The 24,493-nt window shown below is 46.7% G+C and overlaps 1 protein-coding gene across 3 annotated transcripts in view; it reads left to right on the top strand.

The window, feature by feature from the left end:
* The window catches only part of VSTM4 (V-set and transmembrane domain containing 4), a 221,131-nt gene that overhangs the window by 4,530 nt on the left and 192,108 nt on the right, over positions 1–24,493 (top strand). For 2 of the 3 annotated variants that reach the window (XM_063958591.1, XM_063958590.1), the window contains exon 2: positions 21,996–22,379. In XM_063958591.1, coding sequence (XP_063814661.1) covers positions 21,996–22,379 — 384 coding nt within the window. The remainder of the gene's footprint in view (positions 1–21,995; positions 22,380–24,493) is intronic. The other variant, XM_063958592.1, reaches the window with a different exon arrangement.

Genomic DNA, 24,493 nt, shown 5'->3' with positions numbered 1-24,493 from the left:
CCAGTCAGCTCATTACCTACAGCAGCAAGGGTGAGATTGTGTTTCCGACGAAATTCCCACTTTAATTGCAGAATATCGTCCATCTTTTGGTCTATGACCTCTACCGGATCCTCGGTGTTATTTGTGATATACGTGCAACACTTTATACCGTACTGTGTTGCCAATGTAACACAATATCCGCCTGTTACTGCTGTAAGGTAATTAAGAACCATCCTATGCTGAACTAGTTCTGTTTTGTAAGCTTGAAGTTCTCTTCCAGTGTATCTAAACGTGTCATCATACATTTCAGTGATATTATCTAACAAATTGGCGAGTGCGGAAATGTATTTATAATTCATCACTCCTCGAGCGGTACGAGTGAAATCTAACGCTACCAGAACCTGAATCCCGGTGGATTCATGGATAAGATCAGAGGCCGGATGCTCTAACCTTTCTGACAGTTGTCTTTTAACTCGGTGTTCGTAGTGAGTGTGAGTATAAGGAGCTTGGGCACCACGGTGTATGTCCTTCATTTTGTCATGTGTTACAGTCATCACTTCAGGCAATACTTTTCCAATATAACACAATCCTTCAGAGTTTGGGGCAAGCCACTTGTACGCCTTTCTCCCGCATATGAAATATGCATCATCGGGGAGAACATAAGGGACGGAGAAGGACATGACCATGTTACAAACCTTCCAGGTGAAATCTCCTGACCCTAATTCTTCCATCTGTCTAATACACGTATCAGTCTGTATGATATGTGCACAGTATCCTGGTGATACCTCTCCCACTTTAGTAATTCTATTTCCTAAGGTATACCTATACCGGAAAGATTTTCCTCTACTGGCTATGTGGCGTACAAGCTCTGTATCTGTAGGCATTCTATCTGCTCTGTGTGAAAAGGTCATGGTAAGGTTGCTCCATGACACTTCCCAATTTCCCGGTTTTCTAGGATTGGAGATGTTAAAACATAAGAGGGACCTATCCACATGGTATTGGTGGAGCTTCAAACTAGGAGGGCTGGAGATGTTAAACCTCCGGTCCACCGGTCTCCCACCACTTAGCTCAAGTACTTCCCCTAACGTTAAAGGAAATGGTACTAGCCCTGATTTGCTGTGACCCTGAGGTACTTGAGAGCATACCCAACAATCTGTTTGGTTCAACACGTTACCCACTAGAGAGTGATAGTCACTCAATGGATGCCGGTCCATATGGATATTAAAACTAGATTGGCATTGCTTTATGCATCCATCTTCAACCAGATTACCACAGAGCCTACAGATACAATTTTCCTCAGCTAACAATCCATCACAATTTCTTCTATCGGATCGTTTTCTGATACTCGCCTTTGCTTGTTGGATTGGTTGATCTTGGAAAACTACGCCTCCATCATCATAATCGGAACCCATTCCAGAACCTCTCTCGACCTCTATGGTACTCTCGCCGGAACAGACTGCTCTGGTCAACATCATGGTTAACATCAAAATCCGGATCACAGTCTCTTTGGGCAAGTCCATCTTTGAGGAGGAAATGGAGAAGAATGAGAAAGGGGAAAAAGAAATATCAAGGGAGAAGGGATGGGAAGTGGAGAAAAACAATAAAAGGGAGAAGGGAGTCGACAACTGCTTTCGATCTTCAAGGCTCAGGTGCCGCCTCAGTCCTCCTGGAACAGACACTCCAGTGATACAACCTCTACCGTCTGTTCCTTATCACGGGACTTCTCTGGGTCAGCAACCTTCTTGCAGTGGGATGAATGGACCCAAGTCTCTCTCTCAGCAACCTTCAATGCTGTGGTGCTAGTCAATAAGACCTGGTATGGTCCTTCCCATCTATCAATAAGACAACCTGAGCGTAGAAAATTTCGTATCATTACATAATCCCCAGGTTCAATGTCATGACAATTACTATCTGGTAAATCAGGAATCACCAACTTCAGATTATCATTTTGACTCCTCAACTGCTTACTCATGTTAATCAAGTACTTTACAGTTACTTCATTGTTACATTTCAAATCATCCTGAGGGTTAATCATGACATGCGGTTGTCGACCAAACAGAATTTCAAAAGGAGACAGATTAAGAGGGGACCTGGGAGTGGTTCTGATGCTATATAAAACAATGGGTAAAGCTTCTGGCCACGTCAATCCTGTCTCTGCCATTACTTTACTCAATTTATTTTTAATAGTGCTGTTCACTCTTTCGACCTTCGCACTCGCCTGTGGACGGTACGGAGTGTGCAGCTTGCTATCAATTCCCATCAACTTACACATTCCTTGAAAGACATCACCTGTAAAATGGGTACCCCTATCACTTTCAATGATTCTAGGGATACCATATCTACATACAAATTCCTGCACAATTTTCTTAGCTGTAAACATGGCGGTATTTGTAGCTGCTGGAAAAGCTTCGACCCAATTCGAGAAAACATCTATACAGACAAGTACATACTTTAAGTTTCTACATGGGGGCAATTGGATGAAGTCAATTTGTATTACTTGGAAAGGGCCGCCGGCAGGTGGGATATGGGAGGGTTCTGTAGGTATTGCCTTTCCAATATTCTTTCTCAGACAGGTAAGGCATGACATTGCTCTTTTACCAGCATGAGAGGAGAATCCTGGGGCGCACCAGTATGCTCTTACCAATTTGCACATCCCCTCCTTGCCTAGATGAGTCAGCCCGTGAGCTGCTTCAGCCAGACATGGAAGGTATGCCCTGGGGGCCACTGGTTTACCATGTCCATCCGTCCAGAGCCCTGAGGGCTCCTGGCCATATCCCTTTGCCTTCCAGACTGCTCTCTCTTGAGTGGAACACAAATTCTGCATCTCACACAACTTCTGTGTGTTGATGGTATTAAATACCATCAACTGTGTGGTGTCTGTCCGTATGGGGGTAGCAGCTGCAAGCTTTGCAGCTTCGTCTGCTCGGCTGTTACCAAGGGATACTGGGTCTTGGCTATACGTATGTGCTTTACATTTGATAACAGCCACTCTGTCGGGTTCTTGTATCGCTGTTAGAAGCCTTTTTATATACGCTGCATGCGCTATCGGTGTGCCAGCTGCCGTCATGAAATTTCTGAGCCGCCATAGGGCTCCGAAATCATGGACTACCCCGAACGCGTATCTGGAATCGGTGTAGATATTGGCAGACTTTCCCTTAGCCAATTCACATGCTCTGGTTAGGGCGACCAGTTCAGCAACCTGGGCTGAGTGAGGTGGGCCTAGCGGTTCCGCTTCTATGGTGTCTTGGTCATCTACGACTGCGTATCCAGTACACAAGTCTCCCGAGTCTGACTGTCTGTGACAACTACCGTCCGTGTAGAACGTGAGTTCTGCATCTTCTAGTGGATTGTCACTGATGTCAGGCCTTGCGGTAAAATTTTGGGTCAAATATTCCATACAGTCATGTGTATCTTCCTTTGCATTAAATCCTCCTTCCCCATCGCTCTCACCTCCCACCCTTTGTGCCTGTCCAGGCACACCTGGGAGAAATGTTGCAGGGTTTAATGCACTGCATCTCCTTATGGTGATGTTTACGGGGGCCATTAGTGCTAATTCCCATCTCGTAAACCTTGCTGATGAGACGTGTCTGGTTTGGGCAGAATTCAATAAGGCAGATACTGCATGTGGTGTATGGATTGTGAGGTTGTGGCCTAGCACGACATCTTCGCTTTTCGTCACTAGCAATGCTATCGCCGCAACGCTACGCAAGCATGTGGGGAGGGACCGCGCTACCGTGTCTAGCTGCGCGCTGTAGTATGCAACTGGCCTGCTGGTATCACCATGTTTTTGTGTTAGTACACCTGCTGCGCACCCAGCACTTTCTGTTCCGAATAGTTCAAAGGGTTTCCCATAGTCTGGCATACCTAGTGCTGGTGCCTCCGTTAGGCATTGCTTGAGTCTCTCAAATGCTGCCTCGGATTCGTCTGTATGCGAAATCCGATCAGGTTTGTTTGAGGAGACCATTTCCTGCAAAGGTAGCGCCAATATGGAAAATCCTGGGATCCAATTACGGCAATACCCACACATTCCTAAAAACGTTCTTATCTGTTGCTGGGTTTGTGGCAGTGTCATGTCTCTAATGGCTTGGATTCTGTCAGCGGTCAGGTGTCTCAGTCCTTGTGTTAGACAGTGCCCCAAATATTTTACCTTAGTCTGGCATAATTGTAACTTGTCTTTGGAAACCTTGTGACCTGTGTCTGAAAGGTGAAACAGGAGTTGTTTCGTATCTTTCAGAGAGGCTTCCAGTGAATCTGAACACAGTAGTAAATCGTCCACATACTGTATCAATACTGATCCACTTTCTGGTTGAAAAGACTGTAAACAATCATGCAAAGCCTGAGAAAATATACTTGGACTATCTATGAAACCTTGGGGTAATCGAGTCCACGTGTATTGGACTCCTCTGTATGTAAATGCAAACAAATATTGGCTGTCAGGGTGCAGAGGTACCGAAAAGAAAGCGGAGCAGAGGTCAATAACAGTGAAAAATTTGGCAGTGGGAGGAATTTGCATTAGGATGACAGCTGGATTAGGCACTACGGGGAACTGACTCTCGACTATTTTGTTAATCCCCCTTAGATCCTGCACTAGCCTGTAACCCCTCCCCCCACTCTTTTTAACAGGGAAGATGGGACTATTTGCTGTGCTGGACGTTCTTACTAGAATGCCCTGTTGTAGCAAGCGCTCTATTACGGGAAAAACTCCTAACTCCACCTCTGGCTTCAGAGGATACTGTGGGATTTTTGGAGCTATCCTACCATCTTTTACTTGCACTACTACTGGAGCTACGTTTGCCATTAATCCAGTGTCTTGTCCATCTTTTGTCCAAAGTGAATCTGGTATCTGAGATGTCATCTCTTCTACCTGGGATGGATTCCTATTTGTCATAATGGAATGTGACATTAATTTTGATGGGGAATCTAACATATCTCGTACTTCTTGAGCGTGATTCTCAGGTATGTCCAAGAATACACCTTCAGGAGTACAATAGATGACGCAACCCATTTTGCATAGTAAGTCTCTTCCCAGGAGATTGGTAGGTGCCGATGCAGCCAGCAAAAAGGAATGCTTGGTATGCAAAGGTCCTATTGTAATCTCTGCTGGTTTGCTAACAGGGTAATGCTGGACTACTCCTGTTACTCCCATGGCTGGAACTGTCCTACCAGTGGTTCTCATGCCCACTGTCGAATTTATCACTGACTTGGCCGCCCCTGTGTCTACAAGAAAATTTAAAGTTTTACCAGCTACATTGATTGCAATCTCTGGTTCACTTCCAAGACTAGCAATCAACTTAACTGGCTGCAGATTACAGGTATGGCCACACCCCTATTGGGTATGGTGACCTCCCTGAATCCCAGTGGCAGCAACTACTTGTGGGGGAGTTAGCTGGGAACTACCAGAGGCGTGCCAATCTCTGTTCGGGGGGTATCTTTTTGTTTCCCCTGTATGTGGCTCAAAACTCCGCCTCTGTGGACCCTGCTCCCAATGTCGTGTGTGGTGTTGTTGTCTGGGGGGTTGAAAAGATCTTTGTACATTCTTTGATCTACATTCTCGTGCAAAATGTCCTGGTCTGTTACAAGAAAAACATGTTATTCCACTTGCCTTACCCACAGGATTCGGTGGTACATACGCAGGCTGCCTTGTGGTCAGCGCCTGTATACTTACGGACATCAACTTATCACTTTGCGACTCCCTGTGCCTAGTGATGTTTTTGTCGTGATCAACAGCAGCCTCTCTCAAAGTGGACACTGACAGACCTCGCCAGCATGGCTGCGTGGTCTGTACCCTAGCCTTTAATGTTTCTTTCAAACCATCCATCAGTACAGATACTGCTACTTCTCGATGGTTTGGGTTGGTCTTTATGTCTTCTATACCAGTGTATTTTGCCATTTCTGATAATGCCCGGTGGAAATATTCTGCTGCCGTTTCAGACTCCTTTTGTTTAATGGAGAATAGTTTATTCCATTTAGCAACGGCTGGGAAATATTCTTTTAGCTGCAAATTTATCCTTTTTACATTATCCTGGTCGTACACATCTGTAAGTGGTACCTCTTTGTCTAGTCCACAATCAGCCAAGAATTTAACTGGGTCGACACTGGGGGGTAAGCAAGCTCTTAGCACTACCTGCCAATCCTTATTATTGGGCTCTAAAGTGTTTCCTAGATCCCTGATATATTTTTGGCTTGCCACTAAATCCTTTCTGGGGTCTGGGAATTCAGACACTATGGTCCTTAATTCCATTCTAGTGAACGGGCAATACATGGCGATGTTCCTGATGGGTGTGACTCCTGATGCATCTGTTTTCCCATTGGGAACTACTATCACCTTAACTGGATTAACTCTTATAACTTCACTCTGTGTAGATTCTACAGCTTGGGGTGTAAGTGTTTCAGTGTAATGCATGGTGCCGTACTTACCTGATGACACGACCTCACCTATCCCTCCGCTAGGGGCCTTCACTAATCTCGTGGCTGTTGATGTGCCTACTGTAGTCTCTGAAATGGTGGCTGCAAGAGAGAGAGCTGAAATTGTTGATGGATCGTCTTCTTGATCACACTCCTGGGGAAGGTTCAAAACAGGGTACAACTTGCACGGGTTAATACTTGCATGGGTTATTTGGTTAACATCATTAACATTAACATGGTTACTAAGAGTTTTAGTTTTACAACCCAGTGCGTCTTTCTCCGTAATCAACTTCTCTCCTGATATATATGGTGGAGGAGGAGCTGTGGCTATCAGTTTCCTTACTGCCCCAGATCCTGCCGCCAGAGCCAAACCTCTCTGTATCTCACCTTCCTGGTGCCACAACTGTAAATAATCATAATGCTGAATTCGTCTCTTTGTTGGTTTTACGAGACATATCCTCCTCCTTAAATTTTGTAACACTTCCGGGCTGAAACTACCTATTCTTGGGAATTTGTCCCTGTCTTGTACAGTCATTCGTTCCCATTCATCACATAAAACCTCTGTGTGACTACCGTATTTTTCACACATAATGTATCTTGCCGACCCAACTGGTCGGTTCACAGAATCAACCTGAACCAGGGTTGATCGCCCCCTACCTGAGCAACTGGCCCCCATCGTCTGTAGGTGTTGCTTAGTCCTCCTTGGATTTTCTGTATCAAGGTTTTCAGCAAGCCTTTACAGACAACCAAATTACTCCGCAGTAGGCCGGCGGTGGCGGTTTACCGAGTACCCCACTCACTCGCCCACCTCGACCAATACGACCTGATCACACCGATATGGTGCTGGCGTACTCGATACAGGGCCCCTATGGAACCTTCAGTTTACTGGAACATATGAGGGATACCCGCAGGACACTTACTCTTTCCAGTAAACGTTGGGGTTGTTAGATAGTTCCTGAGTGACCAGCGAACTTCCCTTCCAAAAATAAAAAATTACACAAATCACGTCAGAATGTACAAATAGCGTTTATGACCTTCGTACACAAATAGTACCGGTCAGGTTTACTAATGCACACAATTACGTGCGGTACAATCGTTCAGCACATAAGCAACTAATCTTATGTGCGGAGCGACCAGTGGAATCGAAAATTTCGGCTGCGAATTCCTTCAGCCAGAGCTTAATGGCCTATATGGGTTCTGCACCAACACCCCAGGCGTTGTGCCACTGGACTTTTATAGCGGACCTTTTTACCTTATGACCTCCTGGTCTTGTTACCTTATGACCTCCTGGTCTTGTTACACCTTATGGTCCGCTATACTCTAATGCTCAAATATTTATTTAACCAGAGATGCCTCCCTAGCCACCGTATATGTCACTTACACGTATGTTCCTTGACGAGTACTCGGCTTTCCTTTTGGTTCCCCCTTTAAAATTGTATAAACACACTCACTCAACACATGTACACTTTTGTTTCTACCTCTATTTCTGCGCAGAAATTTGTCTTCAGCCCAAGTGTGTTACTAATTAGGAGCAGGATCTGTTAAACTAAATTTCGGGTTTTCCAAAAATTGATTTGCGTTATTTACCGCGTCGCGTTATCTACCGCTGTGCGTTACTTATCGCCTTTGCGCTAATTATCGCTTTGCGCTAAAATCCACTTTATCACAACTTGAGCTACGTGGACGTAACCAGACGCTACGTTGCGTAATGTACGCTGCGTGCGTCTGCCTTTCGGATTGCGTACGCTAGTCTTTGTTAGCGACACGTGTACGCAATGCAGAGGATCCACCGTAACACAATATTTATTTATCAATGTAGATGATCCCTGATCATCCACCGCAATCCACACTGCACACTGGCTGCCTCGTCTCTAAGACAAAACCGTGTTCTATACTTTAATTATTACTTTTACTATTAAATAACAGCAAATCTCTTTTTGCACTTTCTATCAACTATAAAAATTGGCAAACAGGAATAGTGATATACGAAAAATGAAATATACAAGTGGAAAGAAATGCAGGTATATGCGTGCGTACGCAAGACAAAAGAAAAATAAACAGTTTTAAAAGACACAAGCGTTTTGTTCTTACTTCCGGTTACCGGGTTCCTTCAGCACTCTTTACCTAAGCGAAGCAGACGCTTATCCCGTCAGCAACTGTGAGACAACCTCCCACCCTTTTGCTGGGGGATAAAGTCTGCTGATCTACCTAGTGCAGATGTGAAAAGGACCGGGCGAGCCCGCAATTGACAATGCTAAATTCCTTTGTCGTATAATCAACCCTTACGAAGCTAAGAACACTGTACGCTGTTTACTTAAGAAGTACCGTAATGGTACGCTATCTGCGTAGCGATCGCTCAGCCGTAGGCGAGACGCTCAAGCGTCACGTTCGCTCACGGCCTAGTGATCACAGGACACGTTATTGGTTATGTCTAGGGGAAAGATTCGCTGTAACGTAGCGTACGCTCGAGACCACGAGGAGGTCACCAGCGGTGCAGACGCTCACAGCACAATACCTTTATATTTAAACCTTTTAACAATGTAATGCGCTATATACCTTAATGTGAATACAGGGTGTAAATGCAACTTTGTGTAACCTGACTACCTACAAAGCTGTTTGAGCGTCACCGACGCTCAAATGAACGCTTAACACTATAGTAAATACACAAATACTGGTTTAGGGTTCCAAAGCCTATTATCTGTATTATATCTAGTATACTTGTAAAAGAGTAACACAGTACATATGATACACTACAATATAACAAAGCCTTCCTAACCAAACACCTAACTAAGGGATAAACTACAATACTATCCTGATCTAGTACAATACAATACAATACTATACAATTTTAGTCTAGGGGAGATATGAGAGAAAAGAGAAAATAGAGAGAGAGATAGACACAGAGAGAGAGAGAGGAATTGGCTCACAGAAAGACAATGATTACGGAGAGAACTTACGCACAAAGGGTATGATCGCCTGCGCCTCGATATCCAGCTCCCGATTATCAGCAGATAACCGTTGATGAGAGAGTGAGAGCTGGATGTGGTCGGCCTGCCTATTTATGCCCCACACACAATGCAATCTCCTGGTCCTACAATCCTTCAGTTTATTGGACACAGGAATTCGGCCCTGTACTGTAACCAAAGGTCATAGGTTGATTCATACAGGTGGGCTGTGCTGAGTTTAAACGGCTCAGGTGGGTGGGAAACTGGGTTTCCCGCCGCATACCTGAGTATGGGTAAATAATAGAAATGGACATAAACTTCTTATGTTCATAACTATTCGCACGAGCGATTAATACGCTCCAAACCAACACCGGAATATTGCTAATTAAATACTCTTCCGATGGGTACCAAATACTGCTGTATGACTCCTGTTAGACCCTTCGTACAATACAAAGAGGGATTCCTCCGCTCAGGGACATTCTATCTAAACCAAACTTACAGAAACTATTGAGGGGAACATGATCTATAAACGACATTAATTGTGAACTTTTGTAACGAATGAGTCGCACGCTACGATCACATAAACTCTACCGTAAATGCGCATACTGCGCGTGCGAGTGCACGCTATTGCGGGTATGCGCTTCCACGGGAGAGCGTACGCATGCGCAGCACGGACCAGTGTGCGGTGCAAATATGGCAGTGTGCATTGAGACATTTTTCTGACTTCGACAGTGTCGGCCACTTGTGTCGCTTAGCTTAGTCACACAGCGACCTTGGTACGCCTCTTTTTTTCTTTGCATCATGTGCTGTTTGGGGACAAGTTTTTTGAAGTGCCATCCTGTCTTGACACTGCAGTGCCACTCCTAGATGGGCCAGGTGTTTGTGTCGGCCACTTGTGTCGCTTAGCTTAGTCACACAGCGACCTTGGTGCGCCTCTTTTTTTCTTTGCATCATGTGCTGTTTGGGGACAATTTTTTTGAAGTGCCATCCTGTCTTGACACTGCAGTGCCACTCCTAGATGGGCCAGGTGTTTGTGTCAGCCACTTGTGTCGCTTAGCTTAGTCACACAGCGACCTTGGTGCGCCTCTTTTTTTTTTTTGCATCATGTGCTGTTGGGGGACAATTTTTTTGAAGTGCCATCCTGTCTTGATTGACACTGCAGTGCCACTCCTAGATGGGCCAGGTGTTTGTGTCGGCCACTTGTGTCGCTTAGCTTAGCCATCCAGTGACCTCGGTGCAAATTGTAGGACTAAAAATAATATTGTGAGGTGTGAGGTGTTCAGAATAGACTGGAAATGAGTGGAAATTATGATAATTAAGGTTAATAATACTATGGGATTAAAATGACCCCCACATTCTATGATTTAAGCTGTTTTTTAGGGTTTTTTGAAAAAAACACCCAAATCCAAAACACACCCGAATCCGACAAAAAATTTTCGGTGAGGTTTTGCCAAAACGCGTCCGAATCCAAAACACGGCCGCGGAACCGAATCCAAAACCAAAACACAAAACCCGAAAAATGTCCGGTGCACATCACTAGTTTTTACCTACACATGCAAAAATAACATTTTCATTTGTGAGTAGAGAATGATATTTGGAACTAGCATTTAACCTTACAGCCTAGCTGCGAAGGCAGATGGCTATCCACCACGTTAATGGTTGCTGCGGCTGTGTGTGATGTCACGCAGCCTCTGCGGCTTGCCCCAGCAACAGTCCGGACACGCCTCTGTTGTCCGGACCATGCCCCTTAAACAGAGCGTCGACGCCCACAAAATGTGGCATCGACGCCCCATTCCCACCCACTCTCCAGGTCTTAAACTGCTTTCTGAAGAATCACTTCATAGCAATTTTTGCACATCAGCAACAGGGTCTGAATTAGGCCCCTAGATTCCTAGGTACTAGCATTGAGGTTTGGTGGGAAAGGATCAGATAAAAAATAACCTGGGTCATGATACCTGGACTCTGGTAAATACAAGGGTCGGGACCCAACACGACCAGAGTAGCCCATGTTATGAACGTGTGACACTAAAAGCACAGGGAGAGCCGGATCGCTGGTGCTGGTGTATCAGCCCGCGGTGTGAACTGGGTTTCAAGATGCTGTGACACTGCTTGAAACCATGTTCAACTACCCAGCCTGGACTTGTTGGGTTTGTTTCTTTTCTGAGGGGGGGTTATGGCGAAAAGGGGTATTAACCAGACCTATGATATGCTAAATGAAGCACAGTGTTTCCCATCCACTACATTTCCCATTTTCTTCTTCCTGTGCAATAGAATATTTTTTTTCAAGTTTGGTCATTCCTACATTCATACTGGCGATTGCTGATAATTTTATGTGGTCCTCCGTAAACTCTCACTTTTAGTATTGCCTTTGCTCTATTTAAATCTTTTTTTCAGTTTCTTTCTATGCCAGCCTGACTGCCATTTTGCAACAATTGTATTTCTTGTTACTCACTACTTCAGAGATTGGATAGGATGCATACACACCGTGAGATCCTTGCTATGGCTGATTTTGACTATGCGATTTCTCTTTAACCAGAGCCCAGATAGGACAGATTTTGACTATTTGTGCTTGAGATTTTGTCTATGTATGATTTTGAATTAGTGGCAATTATGACTATACTTTGTACTAGATAGTACACTATCAGGTATATGCAATTACCGGCGAATCGCGGCAATTTTTTGGCCGTTTTTAATTCGACACAATTCGACCGTCGAATTCCGGCAAGTGGGTGCCGGAATTCAACATATTCAATAAAAAACGGATTCGACAGTCCCGCTGTCGAAAAACGGCCGATTTGACGGATTTTGATCCGATTTTTAAAAAAACTGAAAAAAACTGTAAAAAACCCGGAAAAAAATTGCGTGGGGTCCCCCCTCCAAAGCATAACCAGCCTCGGGCTCTTCGAGCCGGTCCTGGTTCTAAAAATCCGGGGGGAAAAATGACAGGGGATCCCCCATATTTTTAAAACCAGCACCGGGCTCTGCGCCTGGTGCTGGTGCAAAAAATACGGGGTACAAAAAGAGTAGGGGTCCCCCGTATTTTTTACACCAGCATCGAGCTCCACTAGCTGGACAGATAATGCCACAGCTGGGGGTCACTTTTATACAGCGCCCTGCGGCCGTGGCATTAAATATCCAGCTAGTCAGTGGCGGATTTAGGGGGGGGGGCACCAAGGCACGTGCCCCCCCTGTCATTTTTAGTGCAGACTGACATGCGGACGAGCGTCCGCATGTCAGTCTGCGGTCTCGTTTCCTCCCCTGCTGTTAGGAGGGACACGGAGGGCACAGTGCGCGCCTCTCCTGTGTCCCTCCTGGGTCTCCGGCGGCCGCTGGTCTCATAAAGGAAGTGCCGTTCGTGAGCACTTCCTTTATTACAGTGACCCGCGGCCGCCGGAGACCACGGAGGGACACAGGAGAGGCGTGCACTGTGCCCTCCGTGTCCCTCCTAACAGCAGGGGAGCGGGGGGAGCAGCGGCGGAGAAAGGGGGGGGGGGAGGACGCACTGGGGGGAATATCTGGCACTGGGGGCATATTTGGCAGGGAGGGGGGGGAGAATATCTGGCACTGGGGACATATATGGCACTGGGGGGAATATCTGGCACTGGGGGCATATATGGCACTGGGGAGGGAATATCTGGCACTGGGGGCATATTTGGCAGGGGGGGGGATATCTGGCACTGGGGACATATATGGCACTGGGGGGAATATCTGGCCCTGGGGGCATATATGGCACTGGGGGGGGGAATATCTGGCACTGGGGGCATATGTGGCACTGGGGGGGGGATATCTGGCACTGGGGGCATATGTGGCACTGGGGGGGGAATATCTGGCACTGGGGCATATGTGGCACTGGGGGCATATATAGCACTGGGGGGGGCGATATCTGGCACTGGGGGCATATGTGGCACTGTCGGGGAATATCTGGCACTGGGGGTATATGTGTACCTGGCACACATGGGGGGGGGGCTATTTTTGGCACTGGGGGCATGTGAGTACCTGGCACCGTGGGGGAATATCTGGCACTGGGGACATATGTGGCACTGGGAGCACAGCCCTAGCAACAAGGACTACCTCCTAGCAACGAGCATGACACCCAGTGCATGAAACCCCTGGCAACGAGCATGACACCCAGTGCATGAAACCCCTGGCAACGAGCATGACACCCAGTGCATGAAACCCCTGGCAACGAGCATGACACCCTGAGCATGAAAACCCCTGGCACCGTGCATGGAACCAAGAGCATGAAACCCCTGGCAACGAGCATGACACCCAGTGCATGAAACCCCTGACAACGAGCAGGTATTTGAAAAGTAATTAGAAGCCTTACTGTAGGACTTAATGTGTAATGGGCATTACGGTGTGTGGCATAATGTATCACGGACATTGCGGTGTGTGTCATAATGTGTCACAGGCATTACGGTGTATGGTATACTATATCGCTGGCATTGTGATATGTGGTATAATGTCTCAGGGTCATTGCAGTGTGTGGCATAATGTATCACGGACATTGCGGTGTGTGTCATAATGTGTCAGGCATTACGGTGTGTGGTATACTATATCACGGGCATTGTGGTATGTGGTATAATGTCTCAGGGTCATTGCAGTGTGGCATAATATATAACGGGCATTGCGGTGTGTGGCATAGGGTATAACGGGCATTGCGGTATGTGTCACAGGCATTACGGTGTATGGTATACTATATCACGGGCATTGTGGTATAATGTCTCAAGGTCATTGCAGTGTGTGGCATAATGTGTCACAGACATTGTATGTGCTATAATGTATCAGGGGCAGTGCAGTGTGTAGCATAATGTATAACGGGCATTGCGATTCCTGTCATAATGTGTCACAGGCATTACGGTGTGTGGCATAATGTGTCTGGGGCATTACAGTGTGTGCATATTGTGTCATGTGCATTATTGTGTGTGGAATAATGTCTAAGGGCCATTGCAGTTTGTGGAATAATGTATACTGGGCATTACTATAAGGAGGAAAAATGACAAATAATGTAAGGGGCATGAATCAGGATTATTTTTCTTTCCTGTGGTGGCCAACGTCTGGGCATGCAGGTTGCAAAACTGGGGTATAAGGTAGTCTTTTCCTGCAATACCACGCCCATTCAAACGAAGCCACGCCCATTCAAACAAAGCCACGCCCCTTATGGTGCCCCCCCTGTAATTTTTTTCTGGATCCGCCCCTGCAGCTAGTCACCCCTGGCCGGGGTATCCTGGGGGAGTGGGGACCCCTTCAATCAAGGGGTCGTCCCCCCAGCCACCCAAGGGCCAGGGGTGAAGCCCGAGGCTGTCCCCCCCATCCAAGGGCTGCGGATGGGGGGCTGATAGCCTTGAGAAAATTGAAAGAATATTGTTTTTTTCCAGTAGTACTACAAGTCCCAGCAAGCCTCCCCCGCAAGCTGGTACTTGGAGAACCACAAGTACCAGCATGCGGGAGAAAAACGGGCCCGCTGGTACCTGTAGTTCTACTGGGAAAAAAATACCCAAATAAAAACAGGACACGCACACCTTGAAAGTACAACTTTATTACATACATGTCGACACACACACATACTTACCTATGTTGACACGACGTTCGGTCCACTTGTCCAAGTAGAATCCACAGTGTACCTGTGAATAAAATTATACTCACCTCAATCCAGTCTCCGGATCTTTTAAAATAATCCTCGTACTTGGCAAAACAACAAAACGAACACCCGGACCAAATGGACTGAAAGGGGTCCCATGTTTACACATGGGAATCCCTTTCCCCGAATGCAGAGACCCCCCCGTGACTGCTGTCACAGAAAGGTCTCTTAAGCCAATCAGGAAGCGCTACTTCGTGGCACTCTCCTGATTGGCTGGATGCGCGTCTGCTGGCAGACAGCGCATCGCACAGCTCCCTCCATTAGTTTCAATGGTGGGAACTTTGCGGTCAGCGGTGGGGTTACCCGCGGTCAGCCGCTGACCGCGGGTGACCTGACCGCTGACCGTAAAGTTCCCACCATTGAATATAATGGAGAGGCTTTGCGATGCGCTGTCTGACAGCTCAGACGCGCATAGCCAATCAGCAGAGTGCCAGGACGTTGCGCTCGCTGATTGGCTGAAGAGACCTTTCTGTGACAGCAGTCACGGGGGGTGTCTGCATTCGGGGAAAGGGGTCCCATGTGTAAACATGGGACCCCTTTCAGTCCGTTTGGTCCGGGTGTTCGTTTTTTTTTTTTTGCCAAGTACGTGGATTATAATCTGGACACTGGATCAGGTGAGTATAATTTTATTCACAGGTACACGTGGATTCTACTTGGACAAGTGGACAGAGGTCGGCGCGTGAACATAGGTAAGTATGCGTGTGTGTCGACATGTGTGAAATAAAGTTTTACTCTCACGGTGTGCGTGTCCTTTTTTTATTTGGGTATTTTTTTTCCAGTAGAACTACAGGTACCAGCGGGCCCGTTTTTCTCCCGCATGCTGGTACTTGTGGTTCTCCAAGTACCAGCTTGCGGGGGAGGCTTGCTGGGACTTGTAGTACTACGGGAAAAAACAATATTCTTTCAATTTTCTCAAGGCTATCAGCCCCCCATCCGCAGCCCTTGGATGGGGGGGGCAGCCTCGGGCTTCACCCCTGGCCCTTGGGTGGCTGGGGGGGGACCCCTTGATTGAAGGGGTCCCCACTCCCCCAGGGTACCCCGGCCAGGGGTGACTAGTTGGATATTTAATGCCACGGCCGCAGGGCGCTGTATAAAAGTGACCCCCGGCTGTGGCATTATCTGTCCAGCTAGTGGAGCCCGATGCTGGTGTAAAAAATACGGGGGACCCCTACTCTTTTTGTCCCCCGTATTTTTTGCACCAGCACCAGGCGCAGAGCCCGGTGCTGGTTTTAAAAATACGGGGGATCCCCTGTCATTTTCCCCCCCGGATTTTTAGAACCAGGACCGGCTCGAAGAGCCCGAGGCTGGTTATGCTTAGGAGGGGCTCCCCACGCAATTTTTTTTCTGATTTTTACCATTCCATTTAAAAAATATAATAATAAAAAATAATATTTTTAAAAATATATAAATACTACTTGTGCCTCCAAAATAGACAAACCAAGTACCTAATCCCTTCTAATATAAATAGATATGCTGTGACCAATAAAAAAAACACCAAAAAAAACATGTTTTTAAATTTTTTTATTAGATTCCGTCACCAAAGTGTGGCGGATTGAAAATGACGAATTTACTGTCTAAAAGCACTGTTGTCGAATTTCCAAACTTCAATTGAATATACTTTTGGCGAATTGCCGCATTTGTACCATTGCAGAAATGTCGAATTTGACAAATGTCGAATTTCAAAAAGTCGAATTTGGAAAGTCCGTTTTTTTGACGGAAAGTACTGAATTGCATTGTAGAATTTTTTTTTTTGGCGAAAATGTCCCGTTTTTCGACATTTTCGGGAATTCGACCGCAATTGCATATACCCCTATATACTCAAGATTGACTTGCCTGCACAGTCTACCTAGCCTTACGATATCGACCCCACGGATGCACGCATCGGGATTGAATCTGTATCGCAAGCTGCCCAACCCCTTGAGATATGTACTAACTTTCCTTAAGATTTTGACTAAATAGGGTGGCTGCGTGACATCACATTCAGCCGCCGCGATCGGGAACATGGCGGCGGGCCCCCTGCGGGTACAGCTAAGCAGCGCCGGCAGGAGGCTTCCTCTATTTCTGCTAACAAGCAGAAATTTTGAGGCGTTCGCAATTTCTGCTTTTTGAAGGGGGAAGGTGGCGGGCAACATGCTGGGCGGCCTTTGCCCTGCGTTGGGCGGCCCCCAGCATGCTTAATTTGCAATCTTTACTGAATTAGGCCCCAAATCTAATATAGTAAGAACATGATGACATTTGGAGAGCTACAAGTGACAGCATGCTCTGGCATCCAGGATATACATGCCTACTCTCCGGGAAGTTGCAGTAGACTCCCAATTTTTGGGGTAGTTCCTCACACTCCTTGTAGAGTAGGTGGATCTCCCACATACCACTCACTTCTTATTGAAGTGGTCAGGATGGGGAGGTAACAGGGAATCTCTACAGATACTGACCAAAAAATGAGTCAGGGATTTTTATCATGCTGTCTTTTGCAGGCTCCCTGACAGATTGGCAATCATTCATGTCCACCGATCTGTGTTTTTGATCGCCAATTGGTGGATCGGATCAGGATCTACATAATGGGGAATCGGCCCGTAGGTATATGGGCCCCTTATTTCAAGCATTCACATCCACATGGCAATCAGTAATAAAAAATGTCCTTACACATTTCTTCATTTGTATGATGTTTTCTACAGAAGAATAAAGAGAACCTGCATGGTTTCCTATATTGGGGGGTGGATTATTAGATCTAAACTAAAAAGGTCTACAGTTGATAGGTCTACCAGAATTTTTTATTTTTTTATTTTTTTGGGGTGTTTTGTCACTTTTCTGCCACAAACAAGTCCAATTAGTGTACCAAGTCCCCTCGAAGCTCGCCATGCTTCGGCCAAGGTGCCTCACTTCGCTACCGCTGCGCTCAGCAGAGGTTACTATTCCCAATCATAGTCCGGGTGTAGTATGGTATGCCTGCGGCCGGGATCCCGGCGGCCAGCATACCTGCGCCGGAATCCCAACCACCAGTATACCGACAGCTGGGTGAGCACAAATGAGCCCCTTGCGGGCTCGCTGTGCTCGCCACTCTATTCTCCCTCCAGGGAGGTCGTGGACCCCCAAGAGGGAGAACAGGTGTTGGTATGCTGGATGTCGGGATTCCGGCGCCGGTATACTGAGTGAAGGGATCCCAGCAGCTGGCATACTAAATACCACCCCACAGTCCAAGGGAATGGTAAAGTAGGAAAAAGTTGAAAAAAATGAAAAAAAAAAATATAAAAAAACTTGTGCCGTGTGTTGACCCTGTCGACCTTTTTTACGCTGTTGACTTTTTGAACTGTCTAACTTTTATATGTTGACCTTTTGACCCTGTCGACCTAATGCATGTCTACCATTAGTGGTCGATCTATTGACTGTTGACCTTATCCATGTCGACCTAGCATCAGGATGCCAAATTAATCTATTTTGCTGAGACAGTAAATATCCCACTTGTTTCCACAGATAAATATCCTGAAAACATGACCTGTTAGGGGTGCTTGAGGACTGGAGTTGAGAATCACTGATCATAGGCATATTATTAAAACTGTTTTCTTTTGTAGGACAGACCTTTTTTAATGTTAAGTGCACTTTCCCATCTCAAGCAGATTCTTTACTAACTATCTAGCTAATACTGTACCTTTTATTTCTTTTTATGGTATACCAATTGATTTAACTCAAGTACTGTTAACCTGGGACTTTTACCAGATCACAGTGGCTGGATTCAAGCTGAATACTCTAGTGTTTTTCTGATGCAGAACCAAACAGACTAGAACCAAATGACCGACAAAATGCAACAATGAATTGGGACCCTCTTTTGGACACAATATCCAAGGGCAATCCATGAAGTCTAAATATATGGTGAATAAACAAGTTGGCTAGTTCCTTGGCAGATGGTAACTTTCGCAAAGCCACAAAATGAGCCATCTTGCTAACCAGTCTACCGTAAACCAGCTAATAGTATTCTGTGAAGAGGGAGGAAGATCCACAATAAAATTCATGGAGATATGGGTCCATGGTTTACATGGAATGGATAGTGGAAACAGTTGACCCATGGAAGCTTTAGGAGAAGTTTTATTGCGGGCACATACCTCACAAGAATGCACAAATTGTCGGACATCTTGAGCCGTGAAAGGCCACCACACTGCTCGTGTCCACTGCTCCAATGTCCTAGCAACTCCAGGATGTCCAGAAGTCTTGGAAGAATGAAATTGCAGTAATACAGGTTTCCGGTGAACCCTAGGAATAAACGGTGGGATAGAGTCTCCGCAGGAGCTTGGCTTTGCATAGATAAAACACAGGAGGCCAGGTCTTGTGTTACACCAGCAAGAATAGTAGAGGTGGGTACAATGGGAGAATCGGATCCCTTAGTATCTTGTACCGGCACAAAACTGCGGGACAAAGCATCTGCTTAAATTTTCTTAGAACTCAGTCTAAAGGTGATCACAAACCTAAATCTCGTGAAAAACAGGACCCAACGTGCCTGTGGAGGGTTCAGTCTCTAAGCGTATTCAATATAAGCCAGATTTTTGTGATCAGTAAATACAGTAATTACGTGCAACGCGCCAATCCTCAAAGGCCCACTTAATCGCCAACAGCTCCCGATTTCCAACATCATAATTCCTCTCGGCTGAGAGGAACTTCCGGGAGAGGAAGGCACAAGGGTTTATTTTTCAGTCTTATGGATCTCTCTACGAAAGTACTGCCCCTGCTCCAACATCCAAAGCATCCACCTCCACCAGAAAAGGAAAGTTCGGGTAAGGACAACGAAGAACCGGAGCCGTCGTAAATGCTTTCTTGAGCTTTTTGAAGGCAAACACTGCCTGTGGTGGCCAGTGTTGAACGTCCACTCCTTTCTTTGTGAGCTCCACAATGGGAGCCACAATGGTAGAGAAGGAGCGAATGAAACGTGTATAGCAATTGGAGAATCCAGGAAAGCGCTGGATAGCCTTAAGGTTAGAGGGATAGGTCCATTCAAGAACTGCTTGAACCTTCTTTGGGTCCATAGAAAACCCTTAAGGGGAGCTGACATAACCCAAGAAGGTCACCTCGCCCACCTCAAATTCATATTTCTCCAATTTTGCATACAACTTATGCTCACAAAGTCTCTTGAGAACCATTTTCACTTGGTCACAGTGTTCTGATAAGGACTTGGAGTAAACGACGACAAAATTACCAAGGAACTCCCCTCGTTGACGAAGTCCTGAAAGATGGCTGGAGTGTTTGACATCCCGAATGGCATAATCAGATTGTCATAATGCCCTGTATGAGTGTTAAATGGCGTCTTCCATTCGTCACCCCCACAAATCCGCACAAGATTGTAGGCCCCTCTCAAATCAGTTTTGGAGAAGACCACTGCTTCCCGAAGTTGGTCAAACAACAATAGGAATATGAGAGCGTATGACAGAGAAAGCTCAGAACCAGCAAGTGGAATACTTGAAATGGTAGCACAGGGGAAGAGAACACTAGAAAGACACAGAACACTACAATAAATAGACAGGAGGTAGAATAGGCAAGGATAACAAACTATAAATTGTGACAGAGTGTGCTACAGACACGGGGCTGTACACAGGAACTCCGCAGGAGACGTTAGGTAGGTAACCAGGCAGAGGAATCCACAAGCTAGTACTAGAATAAACTGACAAGGTCTCCCTCTGCAGCCAGAAACTATGACCAGCAGGGAATGAATGAGAGGCAGAAACAGAATATAAAGGAAACTGAGCCAATAAGCTAACAGGCACTGTCAAGCCTACCTAAATTGCAAAATCCCATGCAGCTGTCCCACTGCACGTCCACAGGTCTGCAGCGCATCCCCCTATCCAAGGCACCCCTGCAAGTGTCCTGAGACACCCCAGGGTGCCACGGCACACAGTTTGAGAACCACTGCCCTAGCAGCATATTTCAGATGAGAACCAGCCCATAAGAGCTTAAAATTACTAACAATACCTTATTTAAAATAAAGCCACTGACAACCATATGGCATTAAAAATTGGTCAACATTTTATTTAAAATTCCAAAAGACTTACGGTGGCAAAAGAAAGAACAGCAGTTAATCAGTGACAAGCCATCTTACGTTAAAAAGGTGAAAATATGAAACTTTGCAGGACCAATTGCCCTTCTCAATGGCAAGTGCTAGGTTACAAACCCCTCCTCCAGTACCACAACAAAACGGCCAGGTCAGAAAGCTGTTGTCGCTTATCCCCGTGTGTAATGTACTGAAGGGGAGGGCACCTAGATGGATTGCAACAACACAGGGGCTGATGTATCAGCAGTGAAAATAGTGGAGAAGTGGACCAGTGGAGATGTTGCTCAAACAATCTGGATCTGCCTATCATTCTATAGAATCTACTTGATAAATGCTATATCAAAACTGATTGGTTGCCATGGGCAACTTCTCCATTGGTCCACTTGTCCACTCTTTTCACTGCTCAATACATCAACCCCAGTGCAAATGGACTGCCATTCTTTCCTGCAACAAGGTCGACAAACAACAGGAAAAATGCCTAAACTGCAATAAACCAACTTCCCATTGCATGCACACAACTCTACGATGTTCTAATTGGGTAAAAAACCCTGAGTTAACAGAATAGTTCCCTGCACTTAGGGGTACATTTACTAAGCAGTGATAAGAGCGGAGAAGTGAGCCAGTGGAGATATTTCCCCATCAACCAATCAGCAGCTCTGTATCATTTTATAGTATGTAAATTATAGATGTTACTTCAGTGCTGATTAGTTGCCATGGGCAACTTCTCCACTGGCTCACTTCTCTGCTCTTATCACTGCTTAGTAAATGTACCCCTTAATCCCCAAATCTGATAACTGCCTAGTGGTTTAAATACTCTCCTACACCCACTTCTCAATTGATTTCTATGGTTTGTACTTAAATGCAGTGTTAGCAAAACAACCTATCATGTTCAACTTGTCTAGTATTACTCATAGTTGTTCCTGTATTTTTGTATGGCACTGTTGTTCTCCTTGGTTTTGTCATGCTATTGAAATGTATTCTTAATTCCCGCCAGGTCTTTCTTATACACTTAATGTGACTGTTTTCCCATCCCCATGGGCTCTGCACCCCAGAGGAGAAAATGCTTCAATATGGTGCTCAGTGTCTCAGAGGAGAAAACCGAACAGCCTATTGACTGTGCGTTGGATTTTTTCTTCAGGGCCGGGAGAAGAACAGACCATTGGGAGGATTACAAAATATGGCAACATACACCTTTCTGGAAACTGGAGCCAAAAGGGGGATTTAAGCAATGAAAGCCCAGGCAAAGGTTATCGACTTATGTTGATTGATTTAAATCCATCTGATCAGGGGATCTACACTTGTCGTGTCCAAGAGGTGGCTCGGCACCAAAGCCGCTGGAGTGCAGTTTCAAATGGCACTGCCGGCACCCGTTTAAAAGGTGAGAAAATACAATAAGTATCATTTATCAACAATAAATATTGAAACACACAGCACATTTCATGTTTACCTTCGAGAACATAAGTCATATACACATTTTCTAGTGTGGAAATGCTCTACGTAAACTTTTGCAGGATTGTTGGTCAGATGGGGATACAGCATGGGGCAGTCACCTCAGTCCATTTTCTGCTGCACCCCTTGCTCTGCCCACTGCTCCATGCAGCCTCCATCAGTCCTCCTCCCCATTATATACTTACACTTCCCGGTGCAGAGTGGTGAGATCTTTCGCCTATTATATGGATGCTTGATCACAGTGGTAGTTGCGTGATATTTAAGTGCTCAGAATAACCTCATTGTCTGATATAAAGGGTTGTTTTTTTTTATATTTAAGTTAATAAGATGTGATTATTTATTTCTTAAGTGGCTGGTAAAAGGACAAATGCCCTGCACAATAGAGGAGAGGATGTTATATTGGTAAAAGTTAAGTATGTTTTACTTGAAACCTGTGTTTGTAAATATCACTTGTTACCAGTGGCGTAACTACTGCCCCCGCAGCCCTCGCGGTGGCTTGGGGGCGAGGGGCTGCGGGGGCGCCACTGATTTACAGCAGACTGACATGCGGACGAGCGTCCGCATGTCAGTCTGCAGTCTCCTTCCCTCCGCCGCTTTTTGGAGGGACACAGAGGGCACAGCGCGCCTCCCTGTGTCCCTCTTGCTGCATCATCTCCGGCGGCCGCGGGTCTAATAGGGGAAGTGCCGTCCGTGAGCTCTAATTGGCTCACGAACCGGCACTTCCCCCTATTAGACCCGCGGCCGCCGGAGATGATGCAGCAGGAGGGACACAGGAGAGGTGAGCTGTGCCCTCCGTGTCCCTCCAAAAAGCGGGGGGGGGGGGGATATCTGGCACTGGGGGGGAATATCTGGCACTGGGGCATATATGGCACTGGGGGGAATATCTGGCACTGGGGCATATATGGCATTGGGGGGAATATCTGGCACTAGGGCATATATGGCACTGGGGGGGAATATCTGCCACTGGGGGCATATATGGCACTGGGGGGGAATATCTGGCACTGGGGGGAATATCTGGCACTGGGGCATATATGGCATTGGGGGGAATATCTGGCACTGGGGCATATATGGCACTGGGGGGGGGGGATATCTGGCACTGGGGGCATATATGGCACTGGGGGGGAATATCTGGCACTGGGGGCATATATGGCACGGGGGGAATATCTGGCACTGGGGGCATATGTGGCACTGGGGGCATATTTGGCACTGGGGGGAATATATGGCACTGTGGGCATATGTGGCACTGGGGGGCATATGTGGCACTGGGGGGGGATATCTGGCACTGGGGGCATATATGGCACTGGGGGCGAATATCTGGCACTGGGGGCATATATGGCACTGGGGGGGAATATCTGGCACTGGGGGCATATATGGCACTGGGGGCATATATGGCACCGGGGGGGAATATATGGCACTGGGGGCATATCTGGCACTGGGGGCATATCTGGCACTGGGGGGGAATATCTGGCACTGGGGGCATATATGGCACTGGGGGCGAATATCTGGCACTGGGGGCATATATGGCACTGGGGGGGAATATCTGGCACTGGGGGCATATATGGCACTGGGGGGGAATATATGGCACTGGGGGCATATCTGGCACTGGGGGCATATGTGGCACTGGGGGGGAATATCTGGCACTGGGGGGCATATGTGGCACTGGGGGGGTATATGAGTACCTGTCACATGGGGGGGCTATATTTGGCACTGGGGGGGATATCTGGCACTGGGGGGGGGATATCTGGCACTGGGGGGAATATCTGGCACTGGGGCATATATGGCACTGGGGGGAATATCTGGCACTGGGGCATATATGGCACTGGGGGGGAATATCTGGCACTGGGGGCATATATGGCACTGGGGGGGAATATCTGGCACTGGGGGCATATATGGCACGGGGGAATATCTGGCACTGGGGGCATATATGGCACTGGGGGGGAATATCTGGCACTGGGGGCATATGTGGCACTGGGGGCATATTTGGCACTGGGGGGAATATATGGCACTGTGGGCATATGTGGCACTGGGGGGCATATGTGGCAC

Source organism: Pseudophryne corroboree, chromosome 3 (assembly GCF_028390025.1).
Source record: "Pseudophryne corroboree isolate aPseCor3 chromosome 3, aPseCor3.hap2, whole genome shotgun sequence".
Lineage (NCBI taxonomy): Eukaryota > Metazoa > Chordata > Amphibia > Anura > Myobatrachidae > Pseudophryne > Pseudophryne corroboree.
This window is presented reverse-complemented; position numbering and strand designations above follow the sequence as displayed.